The sequence below is a fragment of the Crinia signifera genome, chromosome 9 (genome assembly GCF_055691185.1).
Source record: "Crinia signifera chromosome 9, ASM5569118v1, whole genome shotgun sequence".
NCBI classification, from domain to species: Eukaryota; Metazoa; Chordata; class Amphibia; order Anura; family Myobatrachidae; genus Crinia; species Crinia signifera.
Genome location: NC_139225.1, coordinates 121,314,751 through 121,338,306, shown reverse-complemented (window position 1 = coordinate 121,338,306; position 23,556 = coordinate 121,314,751). Strand labels below are relative to the sequence as shown.

Below are 23,556 nucleotides of genomic sequence, written 5' to 3'. Positions count from 1 at the left end.
TACTACTCTGTTGACAATATTATTAAGGTATTCAAATTACTGGTATGTCTGTATTTATAGGGATGACGGAATTTAAATTAGTTGCTGGTGTCTGTTAATTGTTTTAAATGCCCACAATTCTTATGTTTCGTGTCTTTCATTGTGGCATAAACAGTTTGTCTAGAAACACGATTATCTTAGTTATACTAGCAGCACCTCTTTATGAGCTGAAAGGGGAATCCATATGGCACCATAGTTACCTACCCTCCTGCATTTCGCAGGAGACTCCCTGAAATAGCAGCAATCTCCCTCTCTCCCTCATTAATCTAGCAATCTCCCTAATTTCACCTAGCCCACATTACACTGTTAAATTTTTGGGGAAAAAAGGAATGAGAGACAGATACATTTACAGTGAATCATCAGCCCCATTTTCCAGCACTTTACCAAGTATAGTAGCTCTTACTAACTGCTTTGGGGCTCATCTACATTTGGATATAAATCATTTTAAAAGATTCCTCTCAGATGTAGCAGTACACACCCACGCTTCTAGGTGCCACATTCACAATCTCTTTTCACAATCTCTCCATATATGGCACTAGACACGCCCTTTGGCAGGAGCATGACACGATCCCCCTAATGGAGCGCTGTGCAAAATTCTACTACCAACTATAATCTCCCTGAAACTAGTTTTCAAAAGTAGGCAAGTATGATATGGCACTGGTTCACGTGCAAGACAGAGTATGGTCAATTTAATGTACCCTCTACAAAATAATTCCTTTTCCCGGCCAGAGTTAGACAAAATTGTTAATAAAAATCTGACAACAAGGGTTCTTTTCCTTATAGTACAGACATGTCTAAACTGTGGCGCTCCAGCTGTTGTGAAACTACACATCCCAGCATGCCTTGCCATAGTTTTAGCATTCCCTAATAGCAAAATTGTGGCAAGGCATGGTGGGACTTGGAACAGCTGGAGGGCCATAGTTTGGACATTCCTGATATAGAGGTTGGCCAGTATAAAGGCGGTATAAACAGCAGTAAGAAGAAATGTGCTGATGCAATTAACCATTTACATAGGAGTACAGTGCAGCTAAATCTAAGGCAAAAGCATTTGTACCTCACCACACAAATCTGATGTGTATAGGGAAAAAACAAATCTAAATAATTTCCATCCAGGTAGCGTTCTCTGACTTATTTACTTAATAAACCCGTTCGAGATGTGGCCTTTGATAAATATTGAAACGACCGGATAGTGTCAGCAATCAGCAAATCCCACCTCCAACATACAGACCAACTAGCACACAGGCCGCAATACGGAAACTTACTAAGGGAAAGCATTGTGCAAGGATAAAAGAACGTCCCTGTATAAAAGCGGCCACTGTAAAAGGTTGCATTTCTGTCCCGTCGCATGATTAATTCATTGCTTGACTATTTTTTTATATTTGTAGATTTCTAACATTTAGCTTCATGTAGAGTTGTCTGCCAGACCTGTGAAAACAAATCTGCACAATTATTCCCAAGGCTTTGCTGGCCACCAGCAGTTAGAACAGAGCGTCAGTGAATCAGGAGCAGTAGCAAATATTGGTCCTTTTCTAGTAAATAGAGCTCGCTGTGTGTGTGGCACAGAGGTGTAGAGGCTAATAAGGGCCCATTCACATGTCATTAGATTTCCCAAATCAAAGCATTCTTGCAACCGTGTGATGTCAGTTACCGTCACTGACTGGATAGTTTTGCGTTTAATCTCTCCCTGGCTGGCGCTTCAACAAGTTTTTGGCATAAATAGCAGCTCCACATCCGTCATTCTTCCATGGGCCGAGTGGGAAATGCTGCGATAACATTCTGAAGCCAAACCAAATAGGGAGCAAGCAGTGTGTATTAAGGGCAGTGATTCAGGAGGAAAACTGTTACTGGAGTGACTCTGATCGACTTTCTTTATGTTAACACATGCCAGAGATGCAGTACACCCCTCCCTAATGCTAGATATCTTGTATGGAATGCTGCCTGCCCAAGGTCAGAACTTATTTTGAATTTGCAGCTATTTTTGGCCATATTACAGTATTGGTAAATTGTGTTCCTGTATATGATAAAGGTTCATGCTACCAGCTTGATGATTTCACCTTTTTTTTTTTATTTATTGCTGATGCCTTAAACTACAGGTTGTGGAAGAGAACGGTGTCCGCAAAGTGTTGGTTTTACCACATTCGACAGAGTTCCATCCATCGATGCACCCCCATCCACCTCATGTGACCCATTTTATGCACCATCACCCTGCCCTGCTCCCTCACCCGCCTCATCCTGTGTATCCGCCGGTACCTGGCACAGGAGAGCTACAGCATCAGTTTATACACCAGCATGCACCTCCCCCGCCGCATATATTCCAAGAACAAGGTAATTTTTTTTTGTATTTCTCAGTATTGTGTATAAAGTTATATGCAAAACCAAAATACTTAATTTACTTTTAGCCTAATCTTTGCCAGACGGATCACCCACCCGTCCGTCAGTGTCATAGGGGTTTATTCTAGTTCATTCTTTCTGACAAAATCCTTCTTAGATGGACAAAACCATGTGCACTGCAGGGGGGAAGATGTAACATGTGCAGAGAGAATTAGATTTGGGTGAGTTATTTTGTTTCTGTGCAGGGAAAATACTGACTGCGTGATTTTACACTTCAATATAGATCTCACTTTGAAGAAAAACCCCACCCAAATCTAATTCTCTCTGCACAAGTTACATCTGCCCCACCCGCAGTGCACATGGTTTTGTCCATCTAAGAAGGATTTTGTCAGAAATAATGGACTAGAATAACCCCCATAGTCTTGGGGGAATCTGTGTTGGAAACTGTGACTATGTGGGATTATTATAAATAAGAACAAAGTAAATACATATCTGCTATAGAACCATATGGGGAGTGTAAAACAGAGGTTGGTACTAAATATTAATATTTTGATGAGTGTCTACAGGCTTTAATAGCTTAGAGTGCATGACAGTCTGTGGGAGACCATAGTTTGCTACATGGCCTATACTGTATACTTGCCATCATTGGCTTGGAGGCCTCCAGGAGCTCTGGTTTGGGGGAAGCCCAGGTGGGAGAAAGTGGGGCATGATGCTATGGTTTGTACACGGTATAGATGATACTAAATCAGAACTATATCTGTATTGTATAGAGGTCACTATGATGATCTGAGCATTGTAAGTTGATTTCGGTAAAACTGCATTTTTAAATTATTTAGCAGAACGGCTGGGGTACACTGGACCCATGGGATTGAAGGTTGGGCTGGAGCTAAGCACTTAAACTTCTATAGCTCTAAACTGTAAGCTCCTCCCCCCTGCAGCCCCATAATTACCGTCGCCTTTAGGTGCTCAAGGAGTAGCGCTCAGAGGTCAATCAGCCTGAGTGTTCTCCCCCTGCGGGTCGCTGTTGAACATTCCCGTGGTCCAATGTCCACCAGCTTTGCTGCAGGAGAGTATAGGATTTTCCTTTTCCCTTAAGCAGGCTGGAGAACTCTGATTCAACAGCAAGTGTACAAAAATCCTATTATCAGTCACTAAAGGCTGATGCAGAGTTACGCCCTATGGCTTTCATGTCGGTATCTCTCATCAGTCACGAATCTAAGACTTCATGTGAAGGCTGCTGCAAGCCCTCCCCCGGGGTACAGCTGTGCATTTGAGTGTGCAAGGACTGATCAGCCCACATTGAGTGTTTTTAAAAGCTTTGATTCTGCTTGACACGTCATAGTCATACATTACTACATCACAGAGTTCACAACCACGTCATTGACACCTGCAACACTCCCATAACACTCCAGTAAGAAGGGCCCTGTGTCTGCAAAACCACCACCCAGGGAACACCCGACTCTGGACACAGCATTAAATACACACAGACTCTGGACACTTGCATTGCATGGCATAGATGCACAGACTCTGGCACGTACCCTGCCTGACATCGATGCACGCAAAGTCGGGACACATGCATTGAATGACATAGATGCACACAGGTTCTGGATACATATACAGTGTGACATAGCACAGAAGAGAAAGACACAGATTTCGTGAATCTCCTGGAATTTCTGGAAGTGTACAACTATGTGATATTTTTTATGCTTCCAAATAGTTTTATTAATAACTGGTACTTTCCTAGTAGGCTGCGTTCTCATGAACGTGCTGCATCCATTGTGTTTTCTGTAGGTGAAAGGGTACACATTTATTTCTTTTGTGTGTTATGTTACTTTATTTGTGCTATATTAATATCTGGCATTTTTTTCTCCTGGAGAACCCCGATCCCACGGGAGGATGAACTTCCTACAGAGAGATGAGCGAAGCATGAAAATGCAGGAGCAACTTCGGAAAAGGTTAAAAGATCGACAAATTAGCGCCCACAATAACAACAAACTGCACAGCCCACCCGCCTCCCCTCACAAAGCACACATTGCTGCCAACTCCCATATACAGAACGGATACTCCAAAGGCCAGCACCTAACAGGGGGACCCATCAAACTGAAGCAGGCCATTCGCACACGGAGCAGCCCACCGGCAGAGAATGAATCCGGAGGTATGGACTGATCTCTGTATCTGAAATGATACTGTATGGAATTCCTATTTTACCAACTTGAGATCTTGATAACCATAATGTTGATAACTCATAATGCGGCAGATGTATTAAGGCCGACGGATAAGCCATTCACACTCTTGCCGATTGTTGGCCCGATGTTTTGTGCTAGCCTGGCAACTTTTTACATGTGCTCAGTCACTAGCGTCCTCTGCAACAAGTGCTGACCTCCCCTACACACAGTAACCTGGGCGATTCACCTAAGATATACCAGCATTCTGCAGTGTTGCAGGGCCGACGCGATATGTTCCGACATACCTAGAATACACACCCGCCCGCAATAAATCGCCCATTCAGTTGAGTGGCCGATATATCAGCCAGTGTGTACCCAGCATAACTCATGGTAAAATTACATTTGGAAACCTTTAATTAGCAGTATAAGAGTTATATTCAGAAAGTAAAAGTTATATCGGAAAGCACTTTTTTAATTTATTCAATATAAACCTTGACTTTCAGTACCTATTGTTATATTGTTATATGTTCCTTATAATAACAGACTGTAACCCTTTGAGTACTTTGAGGTTGAATAAAACCTTCCGAAGTGTCTATTTTGCCCCTAACAACATACACTGTGCTAGCCAGATATTCGCTGATCAGTTGCTATGTGCAACATCCCCACCTTGGGGTAAATTTACGAAGATGGGATTTCTTTTAAAGATGGGATGTTGCCCGTAGCAATATTCTTTCTATTATCTTCTAGAACAGGCATGTCCAAACTGTGGCCCTCCAGCTGTTGTGAAACTACACATCCCAGCATGCCTTGCCATAGTTTTAGCATTCCCTAATAGCAAACCTGTGGCAAGGCATGATGGGACTTGTAGTTTCACAACAGCTGTAGGGCCATAGTTTGGGCATGCTTGTTCTAGAACAGGGCTGGGCAACATCGGCCCTCCAGATGTTAGTGAACTACACATCCCAGAATGCTTTGCATTAGTTTTGCTATGTGGCCATGCTGAAACTGATGCAAGGCATGCTGGGATGTGTAGTTCATCAACATCTGGAGGGCCGGTGTTGCCCAGCCCTGTTCTAGAAGGTGCTAAATATAGAAAAAGTCAAATCCGATGGGTTGCTAGGGACAACATTGCGTCTTTAATAGAACGCCAGTCTCAGTAAATGTATCACTTTGTCTACATACATACCCCCCTTATTTGATAGATGTAAAAAAAAAACCTCCATTTAAAAACCAGCAAAGTCCGTTCATTGTAAATGCATATGACCCTGTTCTCTTATTAGATTGTTATCACTAGATTTATTTATTCTAAATGATCTTTTAATATTCTTGCGTGTAAATGGACAACACTTGGCAACACTAATCCAAGATGTGCAATAGGATACTGCCACAGCCATCGCTAAGCGCACAAGGAACTGGGGAATGAGATTTCCAAGGATGAATAATAACTCACGTTGTGCAATACTTAGTATTGCATCATTCCTATTCTCGGGTGGTGGCAGAGTGCATTGACTGATTATGTAAATTCTAGTTCCCAACAGATTAGAGACTGACATCTGTGCATTTGCTGGTACCCTGACTGTTAAATCAATACCAGTTGGCGGTTTCTTAAAAGCTTTGGTTAAAAATAAATCCACAAAACAATTTTGGCCTATAAGCCTACTGTGAGTGCAGGCTGATGGAAAACACTTCTGTGCTTTGTCTTTCTTAGATGGAGATGGAGAACCAAAAATTCTGCAAGATTTAAACCCCAGCATGGGCAAGCCTGTTGTAAGTATGTCCCAGACGATGAGAAGCGATGGGCTCCTGGTGTCCTGTCTCCTATTTGAAAAATCATTATGTAGAAGGGTCTACGAAATAGTAGAAAACATTCTGTCCCTGGCTACTTTCACTGGACTTAGACATATTAATGTTCATTGCTAAACGAAATCATTTGCATGGCTGCAGGTTACAGTAAGGGCTCATGCAATCAAGCTTGATTTATAATTATAGAGGAACTTTGCTGCCCTGAACTTGCACATTCAGCCTTTCCTGTTCTCTCACCTGTCAGAAGACCAACGGTGGCATACCAGTGCTGAGGATCCCTACACCTTGTAGTTTTGTATCCTAAACTGCTCCCTTTGCCCCCTAACACTCACTACCTGCAGTTCGACTCTAACCCCACCTCCCCTCACACCCAACAGTAACCACCCCTAACCGTACCACCATGGTGCTTAATCCTAACTATACTTCCTTAGTGCCTACCAATCCATTCTCAGTGCCCACCCCCCACCCGGCAGCCTAACCATAACACTCCCTTCTTACTGCCTAACCCAGTGGTTTCCAAACTTTCTTGACCGGGGCACCCTAGAATATCAGCATTTGTTCAAGGAATACCTAGTCAAAAAGTTTCTTATGGATAAATAAAAAAACAACAACCAACTATAGCTGTGGTTCTAATTGTCCATACGTTTTATGATTAGCAGCCACCAGCACTGGTTTTGCCTATCACTTTGAGCATAAATAATTTGTTTTGGTCGTGGACCCCCAACCCGAGGTGCCCTTGCAAACATCCCGAGACACCCGAGAGTGCCTAGGCACACGGTTTGGGAACCACTGGCCCTAACCAAATTCTGGTATTGGTCTTCGCACCAGTGTCAGGATTTCCAACGCTGGTATTCTGACGCCAGGGTTTCCACTGACTGACCATTCCGCATGCCAGATGCTTTCCTTCTCATTATGGTATTCTAAGCAAACTGGATTTTTGGTATTGGAGCCTTTCTGGCCATGCTCCAGAGGACTCCCCTTCTCTTTGTGCTCTATAAGGGTACTTAAGGACACACAGTTCATTCAAATACCATTACATCATAGTTATTAACAATGCATAATTGAGTGATGCTTCCTGAATTACAGACTGTAATGAAATAGCTATTCTTTCAGACTGTGTCCTTCACTAGGCTAAAGAGTGTATGTACTAAGCCTTGGTGAGAGCTAAAGTACCATTCAGTCAGCTTCTATTTGCCATATTACATGCTGTGTTTGAAGAATGACAGTTAGGAGCTGGTTGGTTGGCACTTTCTCTTTCCGACTTAATCTCTCTCTGTTTGAGGCTTATTACATGGGCCCTTTACACCAATAAGCCGTACTTATGTAGGGAATAATCTATACCCTTAATAGCAACTTAATACATAGACGCTGTGTACCAGTAAGCCATATTTATGTAGGGAACAATCTATACCCTCAATACTAACAATTATATATTAATGTTGATACTTTTGATACTTCAGCTAGATTTAGGTTTTAAACGTCCTCTAAGGGGCATATTCCGTCCAGGCGTGTTTTATTTTCACAGGTCAATAAATCTTCCTGGACAATAAATATTCTGTATATCCCCTTTGAATGGTATTTTTAGATGACATAATTGATCTTTGTCATTTTGTGCATAGGTTTCTAGCTTGGCAGCGAGGTCTGTCGTTCTGTCGTGGAGCGTACAAGTCAGTTCACAAAACCGAGAAAGCCCAGCAAATCTCTTACCAGGGACTTTCATGTATGAGGTCACGGTATCTAACAACGGAAAAAATGGGAAGTTCAAACCTGCCTACTCGTAAGTATTAGCTGAGTGCGCTGGCTTGTTTATGTGTCCTGTAGGGACGCAATCGCTGCAGTCAGTTTCTCCTGCACAGAAATCTTCCCCCTATCTTTACAGTACTAAATGCAGTTGGACTTACACATTCTATGAACAGGTTGTTGTGCATTAAACATCCTCAGAGTCTAGCACATGTACAGATGAGTCTAAGTAAACAAGCTGACCGAGCAGGAGTGTGTAAGAAAGGCAGATGACGGGCCTTGTTTAAGGCTGGGTACACACTGGAGTGGCCGCTAATTGGTCCAGCTTTACTGGCGATTTCCCTTGAGCCCAGAAGTACACACTGAAATCTTGGTAATGACGAATAAAGAACGATATTTCACATCCTTTGTAGACTTGCAGCACATCAAATCTGACTTTGTCGCATGCGACTGTGGGAGTGCGCACATTGAACACACACACTACGCAATGTAGCTGATATGACGATCTTCCCAACCCGACGGCATATCGCTCAGTGTGTGCCCAGTTTAACGCCTATTCACTAACCGTGAAGACATTGTGTAACCGTGAAGAAAATGCATAAGGTGCAGTGATTAAGCATTTGGGGGAGGGAGACCGGCTTCCATCTCATGCACATAGCAGGAGGTGTTTGAAGGTGGCGGTGGTATGTTAGTCACCAGAAAGGCAACTTAGCAGAAGCCTTTGGACCATAGACCTGAATTGTTTTAGTGTACAATATATGAGGACTGCTGTATATATTCTTGATAAAGACAAGTGTGGCCAAATCCTTAATCTTCAATACCTATATAGGGGTGTTCAATGTATTTGAAATATCCGCACACATCTATTCAACGTGTCCGTTTCCGACTGCATTGAAGCCTGTGCAAATTTACCTTTTCAAAAAGTTTAATCGACACTTTTTTTTAAAAAGAGGGCGTCAATCCACGTGTACTCCAACTGTCGGAAGATTAAATTTAATTGACGGCAGATTGGCAGCTATTCCGACTGTCGAAAATGTTCTGACAGTTTGAAGCAACATTTAATACCCCCCCCCCCCCCACTCCCCACCAAAGAAGGAAAAACCTAGCCGTACACACACACATAGCACAAACGCCCAAACCAGGCAACCTAATATATCAATTATAGATGCTTAATTTGGCTTTTTGTTTTTTGAACAAGACCAAAAATATGGATTCAATTGTAGGACCAGGGAGACTTAGGACCAAAGAGCTGTTCTGCCAAAATAAGGGCAGCTGCGAGCTGTAGATCTATGTTATGTTGTATAGCTATTGTTACTACCAAGTACTGAGTAAATAATGCTGATTTGTGTTCATAGAGGAGGTGCTACAACATGCACACTGACCGACCTGCGACCAGCAACAGACTACCTTATTCGGTATGTATGCTCTGACACTCACTAGGTATTTATTACATGCATTGCATTCATTGTCCGTAAATATTCCGTACAGACACGCGTTATTTTGTAAAGATAACTTTATTTGCATAGTTAGATTTAAAGTTCACCTATCATACAGATGTGTCTTCATATATCGTTGCTGTGGGATGCAGTGTATCACAGCACTTGCAGCATATAACTGGATATCAGATTCGATAGCAGAAGAGGGCATATGCACACTACCCTCTACCTTACTCTGCCGACACTCCCCATCTAGGGCAACAATGTGTGGGCGGCACGTCTGTACTGACCAGTGTGGTATGATAGATCTGCACAAATTGGATACAGTCAGTAGGTCTGCCCAATGTGGTCAACCTATAGATTGTAAGCTTGCAGCAGGGCCCTCCTACCTCCAAGTCTGTCTGTTTTTACCCAGTTTGTTCTATCACGGTCTACAATTGTAAAGTGCAACGGAATCTGCTGCGCTATATAAGAAACTGTAAATAAATAATAAAACATGCAAAAGGTCCACAGGCTAAAGCAGTGGCCCCTTACCTCGTCGTCGGAGGAGAGGGGCTGCCGAGATGCAGAGCCTCCGGTTCCTCCGCTGCAGGTCACCGCCGCCTCCATCTGCTTGTCCCGATCACTGTTGCGGAACCAGCGCTTGTGCAGTAGCCTCTTTGGTACTGTGCATGCGCAGCTAGTATGCCCGGCCTCTATGGTGGGTGCTTCGGGAGCAGACCCGTAGAATTGTATTGACGGTCCTGGGTCCGGCACATGTGCAGTATTGTCCATGGTACCTGTTTTTAGGGGTTCTAGCGCTTGCAGTTAAGCCAGTACAATCTTACAGACCTCATCTGGCTTCACTTCACACAGTGGTGGATTTTACCGGGGGGGGGGGGGGGGGGGAGGGGGGTCAGTCATAGGTAAAAACAGTCACAGATGCAAAAGGTCAAAGGTTGACTGGTACAAAGGGTCAACCTATAGATCAACGGAAGGTTATTGTTTTGTTTTTTTACAAAATTTTGCAGATTCTGCGATTATTTTTTTCAGTTTTCTAGTGAAAAAATGACAAACCAGTCAAGAAAATATATATGGGTTCTTTTTTGCCCAGCATGATTGAGCTGTACTGCCCGTGCATCTGGAAGACCATTTACATAGACAGCATGTGGTTATTGTTCTCAATGTAATTTATCATAATCATAAGCGTGTTACTGTTTTCAGCGTTTCTGCCACGTGTCCGCCTTTAGAGGGATCCATTGCTGAATTTGTGAGTTTTACTACGGAAAGCTGTGAGCCGGATACACCGACTCCACCAAAACTTACAAGCCGTAGTCGGAATTGTCTAAACCTACAGTGGAAGGTAAGTGTACAGGGCTCTGGTTTGTGTATCTGTCTTGTTTACTAATGGTACAGGGTCTGATGAAGCATTTCAGATGTTTTATTAACGTTTATTGGAGGTCTTGTAATGTTTGTTTCCCTTTTCTTTCAGGCATCGAATGACAATGGCTCTAAAATCAATGGCTACCTTTTGGAGTGGGATGAGGTACCAGAGCAGTTTGATATTTTCTATTTATCTGACTTTCTGCTTTAAAAAAGGCCTTTACTCCCATCTCCACGTCTGCTGCCCGTTTGTAGTTACTAGGACCTACCCAATCCTTTTATTGTATTAGCTAAGCAGCGGGCACAGAGGAGACAGGAGTTCAAGGAATGTTTACTTCCTGTAGTAAAATAAGACAAGAGTGTGCACAGGTTTTGCACAAGATGGATGACGGCACAGTTACTATTGGTCTATATTTGCCGCATCATCGTGCATATGTGTCCTTGATGCATTTATCCATAGGGATCACTAATCCTAAAATGAACCCAGACAACTGGTAGATGGCAGCCTGTAAGTCTGATGCACCCGTTGCCCAGTCATCTGCATTTATTTATTGCAGTACATCTCTCTCTTATCTGCTGTTTCATAGTAGACCTGCTGGGTACATCAATAGAACACTGGTAATAGCTGCAGTGAATGACATGGTATATCACAATTAGACCTGTCAAGAATAACACTAAATTATGATTTCTTTATCCTATAAGGGGAAACATGGACCGTTTAAAGAATGCTACTTTGGTCACCTTAAGCAACACAAGTTAACAAAGCTGTCACCATCCACAAAATATGCCTTTAGAATAGCAGCCAAAAATGACATTGGAATGAGGTAAGCTTTATTTAGTGCGATTTACTTGCCTTCATTTTACGTTATTGTCGGTTTGCTTAAAAAGGGAAATATGGGGGTGGGAGTGTAATGAGCGTCAGTGCTATTCCAGCGAGTTTGTCTGGTGATTATATTGTCAATAATATAAAAGGCAAAGCCAACCAAGGTTCACCTTTAAATTATTGCTGCCTGTCCCCTCTCTGTGAATGCTTGAGGTGCCCGTCCCCTCTCTGTAAATGCTGGCGCTGCCCATCCCACTATGTGTGAATGCTTGTGGTGCCCGTCCCCTCTCTGTAAATGCTTCTGGTGCCCGTCCCCTCTCTGTGTTAATGCTGGCGCTGCCCGTCCCCCTCGCTGGAAATGCTAGCACTGCCCGTCCCCTCTCTGGAAATGCTGGCTCTGCCCGTCCCCTCTCTGGAAATGCTGGCTCTGCCCGTCCCCTCTCTGGAAATGCTGGCTCTGCCCGTCCCCTCTCTGGAAATGCTGGAACTGCCCGTCCCCTCTCTGGAAATGCTGGAACTGCCTGTCCCCTCTCTGGAAATGCTTCTGGTGCCCGTCCCCTCTCTGTGTTAATGCTGGCGCTGCCCGTCCCCTCTCTGGAAATGCTGGAACTGCCCGTCCCCTCTCTGGAAATGCTGGAACTGCCCGTCCCCTCTCTGGAAATGCTGGAACTGCCCGTCCTCTCTCTGGAAATGCTGGAACTGTCCAGTCCCCTCTCTGGAAATGCTGGAACTGTCCAGTCCCCTCTCTGGAAATGCTGGAACTGTCCAGTCCCCTCTCTGGAAATGCTGGAACTGTCCAGTCCCCTCTCTGGAACTGCCCGTCCCCTCTCTGGAAATGCTGGCTCTGCCCGTCCCCTCTCTGGAAATGCTGGCTCTGCCCGTCCCCTCTCTGGAAATGCTGGCTCTACCCGTCCCCTCTGGAAATGCTGGCTCTGCCCATCCCCTCTTTGGAAATGCTGGCTCTGCCCGTCCCCTCTCTGGAAATGCTGGCTCTGCCCGTCCCCTCTCTGGAAAGGCTGGCTCTGCCCGTCCCCTCTCTGGAAATGCTGAAACTGCCCGTCCCCTCTCTGGAAATGCTTGCTCTGCCTGTCCCCTCTCCCTGGAAATGCTTGCTCTGCCCGTCCCCTCTCTGGAAATGCTGGAACTGCCTGTCCCCTCTCTGGAAATGCTTCTGGTGCCCGTCCCCTCTCTGTGTTAATGCTGGCGCTGCCCGTCCCCTCTCTGGAAATGCTGGAACTGCCCGTCCCCTCTCTGGAAATGCTGGAACTGCCCGTCCCCTCTCTGGAAATGCTGGAACTGCCCGTCCTCTCTCTGGAAATGCTGGAACTGTCCAGTCCCCTCTCTGGAAATGCTGGAACTGTCCAGTCCCCTCTCTGGAAATGCTGGAACTGTCCAGTCCCCTCTCTGGAAATGCTGGAACTGTCCAGTCCCCTCTCTGGAACTGCCCGTCCCCTCTCTGGAAATGCTGGCTCTGCCCGTCCCCTCTCTGGAAATGCTGGCTCTGCCCGTCCCCTCTCTGGAAATGCTGGCTCTACCCGTCCCCTCTGGAAATGCTGGCTCTGCCCATCCCCTCTTTGGAAATGCTGGCTCTGCCCGTCCCCTCTCTGGAAATGCTGGCTCTGCCCGTCCCCTCTCTGGAAATGCTGGCTCTGCCCGTCCCCTCTCTGGAAATGCTGAAACTGCCCATCCCCTCTCTGGAAATGCTTGCTCTGCCTGTCCCCTCTCCCTGGAAATGCTTGCTCTGCCCGTCCGCTCTCTGTTAATGCTTGGTTTTGTGGTCATCATTAACCAGTACACATTTGCAGAGTGAGCCTGTAATTTCTTTAAATTGTATGCTTGGAAACAGAGATATTTACAGTATGTGTCCACATATGCCTTGATACACCAGGCGGCACACGTGAGCAGCACTCAACGTTGTAGTGACTTATTTTTTAACCCTTTGAGTGCCAAGTTAATTTGTCAAAATAGGTATGAAAATTGCCAAGCAAAACTTGGCACCAGGCCCCCATACAGATATGCCACCACTCTACGATCCGATAGAATAGTCCTCGATCAAATACTGATGGCTTGTTCAGTATTTTCATTTCAAGTAGGCTCACATGGTATGTTTCATCAGTCCTGCAATGGGCAAACAGCTAGTTCAGTAATTGCACTGAATTCTTCCTCCAGTGGCTTCAGTGAAACGGTGGTTTACTACACTGCCGGCAGCGTGCCACCTGCGCCATCACCGCCGAAGCTCAAGCAAGCTAGCATCACCTGCCTCTGCTTAGAATGGAGTCCGCCAAGTGATATGGTTTCAGATGAGACACTAACTTACGTCCTGGAAATGGAGGAGGAAAGTTTGGTGAGTGTCCTCTTCCAACAGTAAAGATTTTCATTATTTAATTGTTCTTTAAATCTAATTGGTGACACGACTAATGTTGGGCTAAATGGTGATTGATATCTTGTTCATTACAGGGTTATGGATTTAAACCTAAACAAAACAGTGAAGATCTCACATGCACTTTAAGAAACCTGAGACGGAATACTTCATACAAATTTAGGGTAATGTTACATTGGATTTTGATTTCTCTATTGAATATTCGGTACTTGTTTCCTAGCACGGCGCCCACTAAGCTAATTGTTTAGTGGGCTATTCTGCGTAGTGAAATCACATCGCATGGCATGGGCCATTTTAGTGCTGTGCGATGCGATTTTTTTAAATGTAATTTATTCACTGCTCTACAATAATATGATTGTATGACATACCAAGAGGTTTTAGGCCCCCCCCCCCACTATCCACGCCACCCCGAAGCATGGCGAGCGGCGGCGGAACGCATCCCACGTCGGCGTGGAGTTTATTTTATATAGTGTGGCGAGCCACCGAGCCCGAAGCATGGCGAGCGGACGCGTAATACATGTAAAGTAAACCGCGTTTACTTTAAAGTGGCGCAGACCCCCAAACATCGGAACTGAGCCGAATTCACCCCGTTCCGTGTGTTGTTGAATTAGGCACACTGTTCTTTAAAGACCACATTAATGCGTGCTTGTTGTGTGCGGCATACACATGCCTTGCATGTGTTTTGTAGTTGCTAGTGTAGGGTGGTCATGCTTGCAGTGCAGTCATTTCCTGCCCACTTATGTGCACATCACAGGAAGAATGCTCAATCTGGATCTGATTTGTACTCTATGCTATCTTTTTATTTCCAGTGAAATTGCTTTAGAAGAAGCATTAGCAATGTGTAAAGATAAGGTTCTCCTTCCTAGATGCCGATGGATCCCAGTGGCTAGTCATATATTTCTTTATTTTAACTGACCATGTGTCACGTTGATAACTGCTCACCGTGTTAGATCTAGAGTCTGCTTGTACTTCCATTGTTGGATTAGGCTACATACTCCTCATTGAATTTAAGCGCTTCCTCTGGGTGTAAGTCACTGAACCCTCTGATTCATTCTTTCTCTTGGGCAGGTCTTTGCAGTGAACAGTGAAGGCAGAAGTAGTCCCAGTGATATTGTAGAATACACTACTTCCCCCGACAAACCTGGAGCTCCGTGTAAGCCAAGTGCAAAGGGCAAAATTCATGCGCACAGTGTGAAAGTCACATGGGGTAAGTCCATGAAGTTTGACATTTTTCTTTCTCTTTTTGTCCTTTTAGACCAGTGGTTCCCCACTTCCTCGAGTATCAGACTTTTAATCCCTAGCAACCCTAGACCCATCATTTTTTATTGAGTAATTCAGTAAACAATAATCAAACAAGTAAATTGCGCTTACCAGTCATCGTTAGGGTCAGTTATGGGCAGGTGGTCAGGTTAGGCCCCATATTATTTTGATTTGGTACTGAACCACACACCTAGGGCACTCCTGGAAGTGCTCCGCAGCACCCAATTTGAGAACCACTGCATTAGGCAAACAATTTATTTGGATGCAAAGGGGTAGATGTACTGCGCTCACCTTGGAATTGTGTTTCTGGGCGCTGCTTAGCCACAGGGGTATCCCAACCCCCTGTTTGGTCAAGAATGCAAGGAAAAAAGGGGTGGGCTGAAGCGCTGCCACTATGTGCGTATCTGTCTAATGCAAATGATGAAAATTATACAGTGTTGTGAATACAATGTTGTTTGTTACAACAGTTGCTGTGGACATAAAGTTACACTTCAGTATTGTATTGTGCCACTGTTAAGGGTAACACACTCAGAGTGCTAGGAGCCCCTTGGGCAATGGGGGGGGAGATCAACGGACCCCTTTGTACCATAACCCAAGTTGGTTTATGTCTCCTAGCAACTGTGTGTGTGTGGATGTCCAATGGAGGCTCACCTACTCTGTGTTGGTGTCACAGGTGGTGCAGATGTTACAGTCTCCTTCTAATGTATAGCTGGGTGGAAAGGTCAGATTAATGTGTAAGCAGTGAGCGGCATCCCGCTGAACTGCTTCTTACCCTAATCAGCAAACAATTTATTTACATAACGGTCTAATTATATTATAGAGGCCCCAAAGGACAACGGTGGTTCCGAAATTCTGAAGTATTTCCTTGAAGTTATGGAAAACTCAAATGGTGAGAAAATAACACTTTTTTTTTTAATGTTGTGTGGAGAGTTTCTTTTACTAGGTTATTAAGCGACACTACATGGCCAAAAGTATGTGGTGACACCTAAATTGTGTGTTTAGTCCTCTCTGCCACACCCACTTCTACCAGGTGCTTCTAGCACACAGCAATGGCATCCATAGTCATTAGTGGTGGATCGGGTTGTTCTGATTCTCACCAGTGAAGGCAAATCCTAATGTTTCCTACAATGAAATTCTATAGAGTTGTTTGTGTGGGATGCAGTTACAATCCCGGCGGTCGGGATCCCGGCGTTCAGAATCCCGACGCCGGAATCCCGACTGCCGAAATGCCGACACTGTCTCCCTCCGTGGGTGTCCACGACACCCCTGGAGGGAGAATAAATTAGTGTGCCGAGCATAGCGAGGCACTGGGCCCGCTGCGTGGCGAGCGCAGCGAGCCCGCAATGGGGGGCGATCCACGTCCCCCCCTTGTCGGCATTTCGGCTGTCGGGATTCCGGCGTCGGGATTCTGAACGCCGGGATCCCGACCGCCGGGATTCAATACTGAATCCGTTTGTGTACAGCTGTATGGAAGCCATTTCTGCATGACCAGCTTCACTGCCCAAAGTGAGGTCTATCAACAATGATTTGCTGAGATTGGTATTGGGCTTCAACCTCCTTGGACTCCTTTGGGATGAATTGGAACCCCTATTGTGAGGCCAATCTTATTGCTCAACCTCACTAATGTAAATTGATGTTCACTTTCCGCTCACTATTTTAAAGTAACCTGAATAAGTCATCCTTCTGTGGGAAGTTACACAGACAGCAAATCTTCTACCTAGTAACATATTTCTTTATAGAAAGTATTTTGTGAGATATCCCTGTAAAACACCCATCTAATACTTTCCCCCATTTTTGACTGTAAATACAGCCCCCCATAAGTTTCTATAGGGGCTGAAAAAATGACAGATTTGGCAAGAGGAGCTTTGCCCTGGTAGCGAATTTCATTGTAATCTTTCCTACACACTGCAACAATTTCTGGGAAAGGGATCTGAAGGATCCCTTCCTAGTACAGTCTGCTCAAACATGTGCATGCACAATAGCATCTCTGTGTCCAGAATTTATTGCTGCAAGTGTCAATTATAATAATTGGGACTCATTTCTGATTACTATAATTAATGTAATGAATGCAGGAAGACTTCAGTAATGATAAAGAAGTACCTGACATCTGGTTGCTGATTGGATAGCTGTGACACTCATTTAGTGTAAAGCCAGTGACAGATTGTCATCTCCTCCAATCCTCACAAAGCCGAGATCTCTTCTAATAAAAAAAACGGTACTTGTTTAGTTTCACGGTGGCAGCATGGCCGCCGTGAACTTCCGGCTGCTGCGCTCACTAAACTATCAAAAATAAGGTAAATAAACTCTATGCCAACGAAGATAGTTCATACCGCTGCCGCCGTGAAACTAAACAAGTACCAAAAAACCAGACTCTGTAGTATTAACTAAACTCCAGATGTCCCTGAAAAGAGTAAAGTTGGAACAGATTAATAAATAAGATTGGGTATGACTCACCAACGGTCAGTATACAGACATCGCAATCATGGCCGCCGATATGCCGCCGGTGGATGCAAAAAAGGCCAATTGCGGGTTGTAGACCCCCACAAGGGAGAATAGCCCATGTTGGTTGGGATTGCGACAGTCGGCCAGATGGAACAGTCAGGCTTTCGGGGTCGACATTGTGACTGCCGGGATCCTGGTCCCGCACCCAATAAACATTTCTTTGTTCTGTTTGTTCTTGTTGTTCAGTATGAAGCTGATTGCTATTCTAGCTCTCTCCAAGCTTTAATAAATCTTCCCTAAATGCCATATACTGTATGCTTTGAAACCGTTTTATTTACTTATTTGCGGTCAATGAAACCTGATTCAGCGATTTCTCTGGTTTACTTGAACAGGGAGTAAATGGGATATGGTGTACAGCGGCTCCTCTAAGGAACACGTCTGCGATCGCCTCATGCCTGGTACTTGCTATAGGTTCAGAGTGTATTGCGCCAACATTGTGGGCTCTAGTCCGGTAAGTACTGAACCCTTCATGGATGAGTGTATGACTCTTGTAGCTTTGATTTAAGTATAATGTAGAATTACAACAGCAACTGAACATTGTTGCCATTAGCAGACTTTTGCTAATCAAGACGATATAACTGACTTGCAGTCCCCCTGGTTGGCCAGTTCCACTGTGTATTAAGCGGACGATGAGATCCTCAGCCCTGCTATTAGTGCATTCTTCATTGACTGCTAGCAGTGTTGTGACAGTGCCCCCTCCTGTCCGCTCCTTATTTGGGTGGTGGTCTTTACTGCCTAGCAATATGATGAGTTCGTGACTCCCTTTGTAGTGATTGGTTTGTATATAAGTAACTTGGTCGTGGGAAACAGATGTGGCAGCACCTCAAATTCTGTTTCTTTTTCCATTGATTCTATTGTTAATTTTTCCTTGGCTTGTTTTTTTCGTTCATACACTTTGGTGGTCTGTGGATCACATTATATTAGGGAACTGTATCTAGAATGCTGATTATTTCATCCAGAAATATTTAGCTCGACAATCAGCAATGTACAGTGATATTACTATTCATGTTGGTCTCCAATTGGGACACCGCAATTCCTGTTCAGCTCTACCAAGGGCCATCACTAATGCCGAAATGTGAGATACGTAATCTTCCAGTGACTGCCTATATCAGCGGGACTTCACCATCCCCCTGAAACCACCCTATCGTGTCCAGATCAGGGTGGATTCTCTACAATATGTGGTAATAAATGATAAACACTTAACTTACCTTTTTGTATCATTATAGGTTTCTGATGTATTAACGGTCCAGACAGCCGTTGTGCCTCCAGGTCCTTGTCAGCCCCCTCGTCTTGCTGGCAAAGCCAAACCCAAGGAATTAAGTCTATTGTGGGGTAAGTTGCAATAATAAGACATGGAAAGGTTATTTTTTCTCGACTTATTCAATCTTCTCCTTAGTCGGACAAATAAGTAGCTCTATGGTGGCTTTTTTTTATCATTTGCTAAGGCCATGATCTCACAAACATTTTTTACTATTCATACAGCTAGTGAGAAGATAGCAGCTAGAGCTTGTGTACACAATGAGCGATATGTTGTTTATACAGCCGATGTCCGATATATCTATATGTCTGTGAACGATGTTGTTCATGTACATATCATTCCGTCCATGCAGCACAGCAGATACCAATATATCAGCTATTAGAACATAGAGGAGATGGTAGACGGGTCACTTATCACGCATTGGGGCAGGCGCATTATAGCGGTGCTTATCGCGCCTATATAACACTTCCTGCTTCGCCTCAATAAGAAGGGGACAATAACAAGATGTATTAACATTGAAGCAGGGGAGTGTAAACTCCTCCCTCTGGCGATGCCCCCTCCTGCTGACAGCACATCAGCTCAGACTGACGCCCTATCTGCCTGCCCAGCCGGCTCTTACAAGCATGCGCAAGATCTCGCTACACTCACAAGATCTCCTTTGCAGCCCGGAGCTAACAGCAGGGACAGCGCTGTCCCTGCTGTGGTAATAGGGCATCGCCACCCTACAGCTGTCGAAGTCGATAGCTGCAGTGGGACGGAACAGTCATTGTGTTGCTGACCGTTTACACATTTGCCCTGCATATCGGCCTGCTATAGTTTCACATAATGTGCGCTGATACCTTTTCTCCCAAGATTCAAACATCTACCCCATTCAGTGCATTAATAAACTGGTGTATGTGGGTTCAGACTGTCTTACATGCATGCTACTTGCAATACAGAATAAAAGATGAGGTAATTTATTGTCATGCTTTACTTTAATGAATACGTTCTTATGTCTGAGGACAGAACCACAAACTTTCATGACTGTCACTGCTCTATATAATACTCAGCCCTTTTTTCTAGATCCTCCGGGTTTGGATGGCGGCTCAGCAGTAACTTGTTACACCGTGGATATGGCAAAATCTGAGCAGGAAGATCGGGGCTCAGTGTACCAAGGCCCTGATGTGGAATGCACAGTGGGCAACCTGCTGCCCGGGCAGACCTATTGCTTCTGGATAAAAGCTACCAACAAGGCTGGGGTAATGGTTATGCACAATGTGGTTACACTGAAACTCTCATTGCGTCTTTCCTTTTGTGCTCATTTTGTTTCTGGATTGTCTCGTAGTGTGGACCCTATTCAGAGGCGTCGGAGTTCTGCACGGCCCCTGGCGCTCCGGAGCGATGCAAAGTGCCGTTGTTAATATGTAAGAGTGCAAACTGCGTGCTGGCTTGCTGGGAGGTGAGTAAGGCTGGGCTTGGATTACACAGTACTCCTAGAGATATGTCATGACCATGCTTTTCTGGAAAGGTCTCGTCTTACTACTAGATGTGTCCCATAGATATTCTATTGACCAATAGCATCATATTCAAAAACTAGATCTGTTACCTTAATAGCTATTCTAGAAAGTATTTTTTTCTCTTTGTATTTAACTATGTAAAAGGATACAGATGACTGTGGAATGACATTGTAGGACGACCCACATTTTCTATGAAGGCATTTCTGTATGCAGCAATCGCCCATCTGTAGATTGCATACTTTATGTCCTTTGTGTGTCCTCCCAAAATAAAAATAGCTTTTCGGAGAATGACCCAGTGGTTAGGGATTATGGTGATCTCATTAGGGGTTTTGGTCAAAGGAGCAGACACAACCCCTGTCCTTCGACCTGCACAGAAGGATGACACCATCCTAGACGCAGCTTATACTTTCCGCTGCAGTAGGAAAAAGTCAGCACGGATATAGTTGGATAAGTCACGGTGTCTGTCACGTTTCCAATGCTAAAAAAGACCAAGGCTTGATTTATATGCTCTCTCATGGGATCAGATGGTTGGAATTGTTCAAAGATGTAGCTTAGCAGATCCTCCCAGTCAGCTGCTGCTGCTTGATGAGATAATAATCATCTGTGCGGGGGGGGGGGGGTTGGTGGGTTGCTGATTTGCCCAGTGTAGTAAGTTAGGAGCCCAGCGGCTGCAAATACTTTGGGTTAATTGATCCCATTCACTGTCTTCCTCCATCTGCAACAGGATGACACAGATGATGACAGGAAACTGGAGAAATAAATGCATTCTTTCTTACAAAACTTTGTTCCTCTGCTATCTCCTCATTCTTTCCAGAACCCTATAGAGCAGATGGCAGAGATTTGCTTCGTAACTGCAGCATATTTAGGGACAGTCTCGGACAGGAAAGAATGGTGTGCAGATAGTTTGCACCATCTCTCACTCATGATGTGAAATCTCTTAAGCACATGTCTGTGCCAGGGCACAACGGCCAGGAAAGTAGACCCGTTGATTCTTAGTATGAGGAGCAATAATGTCCTCTGCTGCGGTTCCAGTACTCTTTCCCGTGGCAATTACTTGTCATGGCTATAAGGGCTAACCAGAGTTGCCCTGTGTTCCAAGAAGTGCTCTGGATACCCACGACCACCAATGGGAGGAAAGTTAAGTGAGCAAAATCACGGCAGGGAGTTTCATTACATTAGAGAGCAGTTCCATTCTGTTGCTTTCTCCAAGATAGTAGCCTTCAGACTGCAGATCCAATGGGACAGATATCTGCGATGATGTGATCGTCCAGGCGGTGTCCATGACAAACCGCAGCTAAAGTGCTGATTTAATCAGGGCTACAAAATTGTTGGGCAAATTTTTCCAGGAATCGCGGGAGTTCTGGTCCACAGGCTTCCTCACGTTTCTCTGCCCATAGTAGAGATTTCAGGGGACCTACCACAAGTCAGTCCACCAGATGATCATTGGGTAGGCTAGCACCGTTGTAGGGATGCTCGTGTCCTCCAGGCTTAAGGCTCACTCCACCAAATTGGTTGGCTACACCAATGCTGTACGGTGTTGGGGCTCTGTTAATCCAGGTTGGCAGAGTGGCCACCTGGTCTTACTCACAAAACCTTATCAGTTGCCTTCTCTCCCAGGAGGCTTTGGAACATACATTTGTCTGTTTTAGCCACTGCAGGTGGAGAATTTCACCTTTACTCATCGTTGTCTGTTACATGGTTTCTTAGCTACGTCTTGCTGGTTTCCTTTACTCACTGTTAGGATTTTTATCTATTGATCTGTTTTGTTTTTGTTAAATTCTTACGTAAAGTAAATCATTTCAGCCAGTGATTTATTTTATTCTTTCATATCCAGGTTCCGGGTTGTAATGGAGCAGAGATTACAGAGTACCGGTTAGAGTGGGGCAGGATGGAAGGGTGTATGCAAGTCCTTTATAGTGGTTCTTCTTCTAGCTATGAAATAAAGGGACTTACGCCAGCAACTACCTATTACTGCAGAGTTCAGGTGGGTATAATACAATGAAAATTAAAAAAAATACCATGATCAACCATGCTTTAATGCTTCCGAACATGAATAATCTAAAGTTAAATTTCAATAAAACAGTTTTTATCCCTGGAATTTTTTTGACATATTGTTGACTTCATGAATGATCACTGGATTACTATCCTGCTTTGCAGGCTGTTAACATGGCTGGGATTGGTCTGTTTGGAGACACTGGGGTCATTACAACACCAGCGTCTGTTCCTGCGGCTGTGTCCTTGCTACAGATTGTTGACGAGGAGCTCCTGGAAACTCCTTTACCCTCACCATCAGAGTGCCTTGCTCTCCAGTGGATGGAGCCATGCTGCAACGGGGCAGAGATCAGTGGATACACCATAGAGTATGGAGAGAAGCATCAGATAACTGTGGATTGTGTCACAAGTTGTGTCCTCCCCAATCTGGTCCCTGACCGCACTTACCGGTAATGCAAAATTAATATATTTAAAATATATACATTAAATCGATCAGTGCTGTGAGTCTCCCATTTATTAAATGATCTACATTTGCATGCCAGTTTTGCAGTAGTACATAGTAAAAACTGTAACGGCAAAATGTGGTGAATGTTTTGAATGAAGAGTGATAAACAGGCAGCCAATCAGCTCCTACCTGCCATGTCACAGACTGTGTTTGGAAAATGTCAGACAGGAGCTGATTGGTTGGTTGTTTCACTCTCCATTTTATCATTTTTGAAGCTTAGTGCATCTGGCCCTATACCTGACTGTGTCACTGGAAACTGTAGGCACCCGCATATATCTGACATACACACTGCCCGATAGGGCTGCATTATGTTGTCTGACCGGGCAGCTTCGACAGACCTACGTTGCTCAGTGTGTACCAACGGGCACCTGCACAGAGCAATTCAGTTGTTTAATTCAGGTACATGCTGTAGGTGTACTCATTACTGAGGTGGATTGCAGAAATATGCAAAAACTCTGCAAGAC

The 23,556-nt window shown here is 44.6% G+C and overlaps 1 protein-coding gene across 3 annotated transcripts in view; it reads left to right on the top strand.

Annotated features, from left to right (window-relative positions):
* The window catches only part of LOC146035907 (fibronectin type-III domain-containing protein 3A-like), a 91,233-nt gene that overhangs the window by 57,427 nt on the left and 10,250 nt on the right, over positions 1-23,556 (top strand). For all 3 annotated transcript variants that reach the window (XM_083159613.1, XM_083159615.1, XM_083159614.1), the window contains exons 5-22: positions 2,133-2,364; positions 4,247-4,525; positions 6,244-6,302; positions 7,958-8,115; positions 9,434-9,493; positions 10,718-10,856; positions 10,986-11,039; positions 11,579-11,700; positions 13,869-14,043; positions 14,157-14,243; positions 15,148-15,286; positions 16,160-16,228; positions 18,174-18,292; positions 19,068-19,173; positions 20,162-20,337; positions 20,424-20,537; positions 22,430-22,579; positions 22,753-23,036. In XM_083159613.1, coding sequence (XP_083015739.1) covers positions 2,133-2,364; positions 4,247-4,525; positions 6,244-6,302; positions 7,958-8,115; positions 9,434-9,493; positions 10,718-10,856; positions 10,986-11,039; positions 11,579-11,700; positions 13,869-14,043; positions 14,157-14,243; positions 15,148-15,286; positions 16,160-16,228; positions 18,174-18,292; positions 19,068-19,173; positions 20,162-20,337; positions 20,424-20,537; positions 22,430-22,579; positions 22,753-23,036 — 2,522 coding nt within the window. The remainder of the gene's footprint in view (positions 1-2,132; positions 2,365-4,246; positions 4,526-6,243; positions 6,303-7,957; positions 8,116-9,433; positions 9,494-10,717; positions 10,857-10,985; positions 11,040-11,578; positions 11,701-13,868; positions 14,044-14,156; positions 14,244-15,147; positions 15,287-16,159; positions 16,229-18,173; positions 18,293-19,067; positions 19,174-20,161; positions 20,338-20,423; positions 20,538-22,429; positions 22,580-22,752; positions 23,037-23,556) is intronic.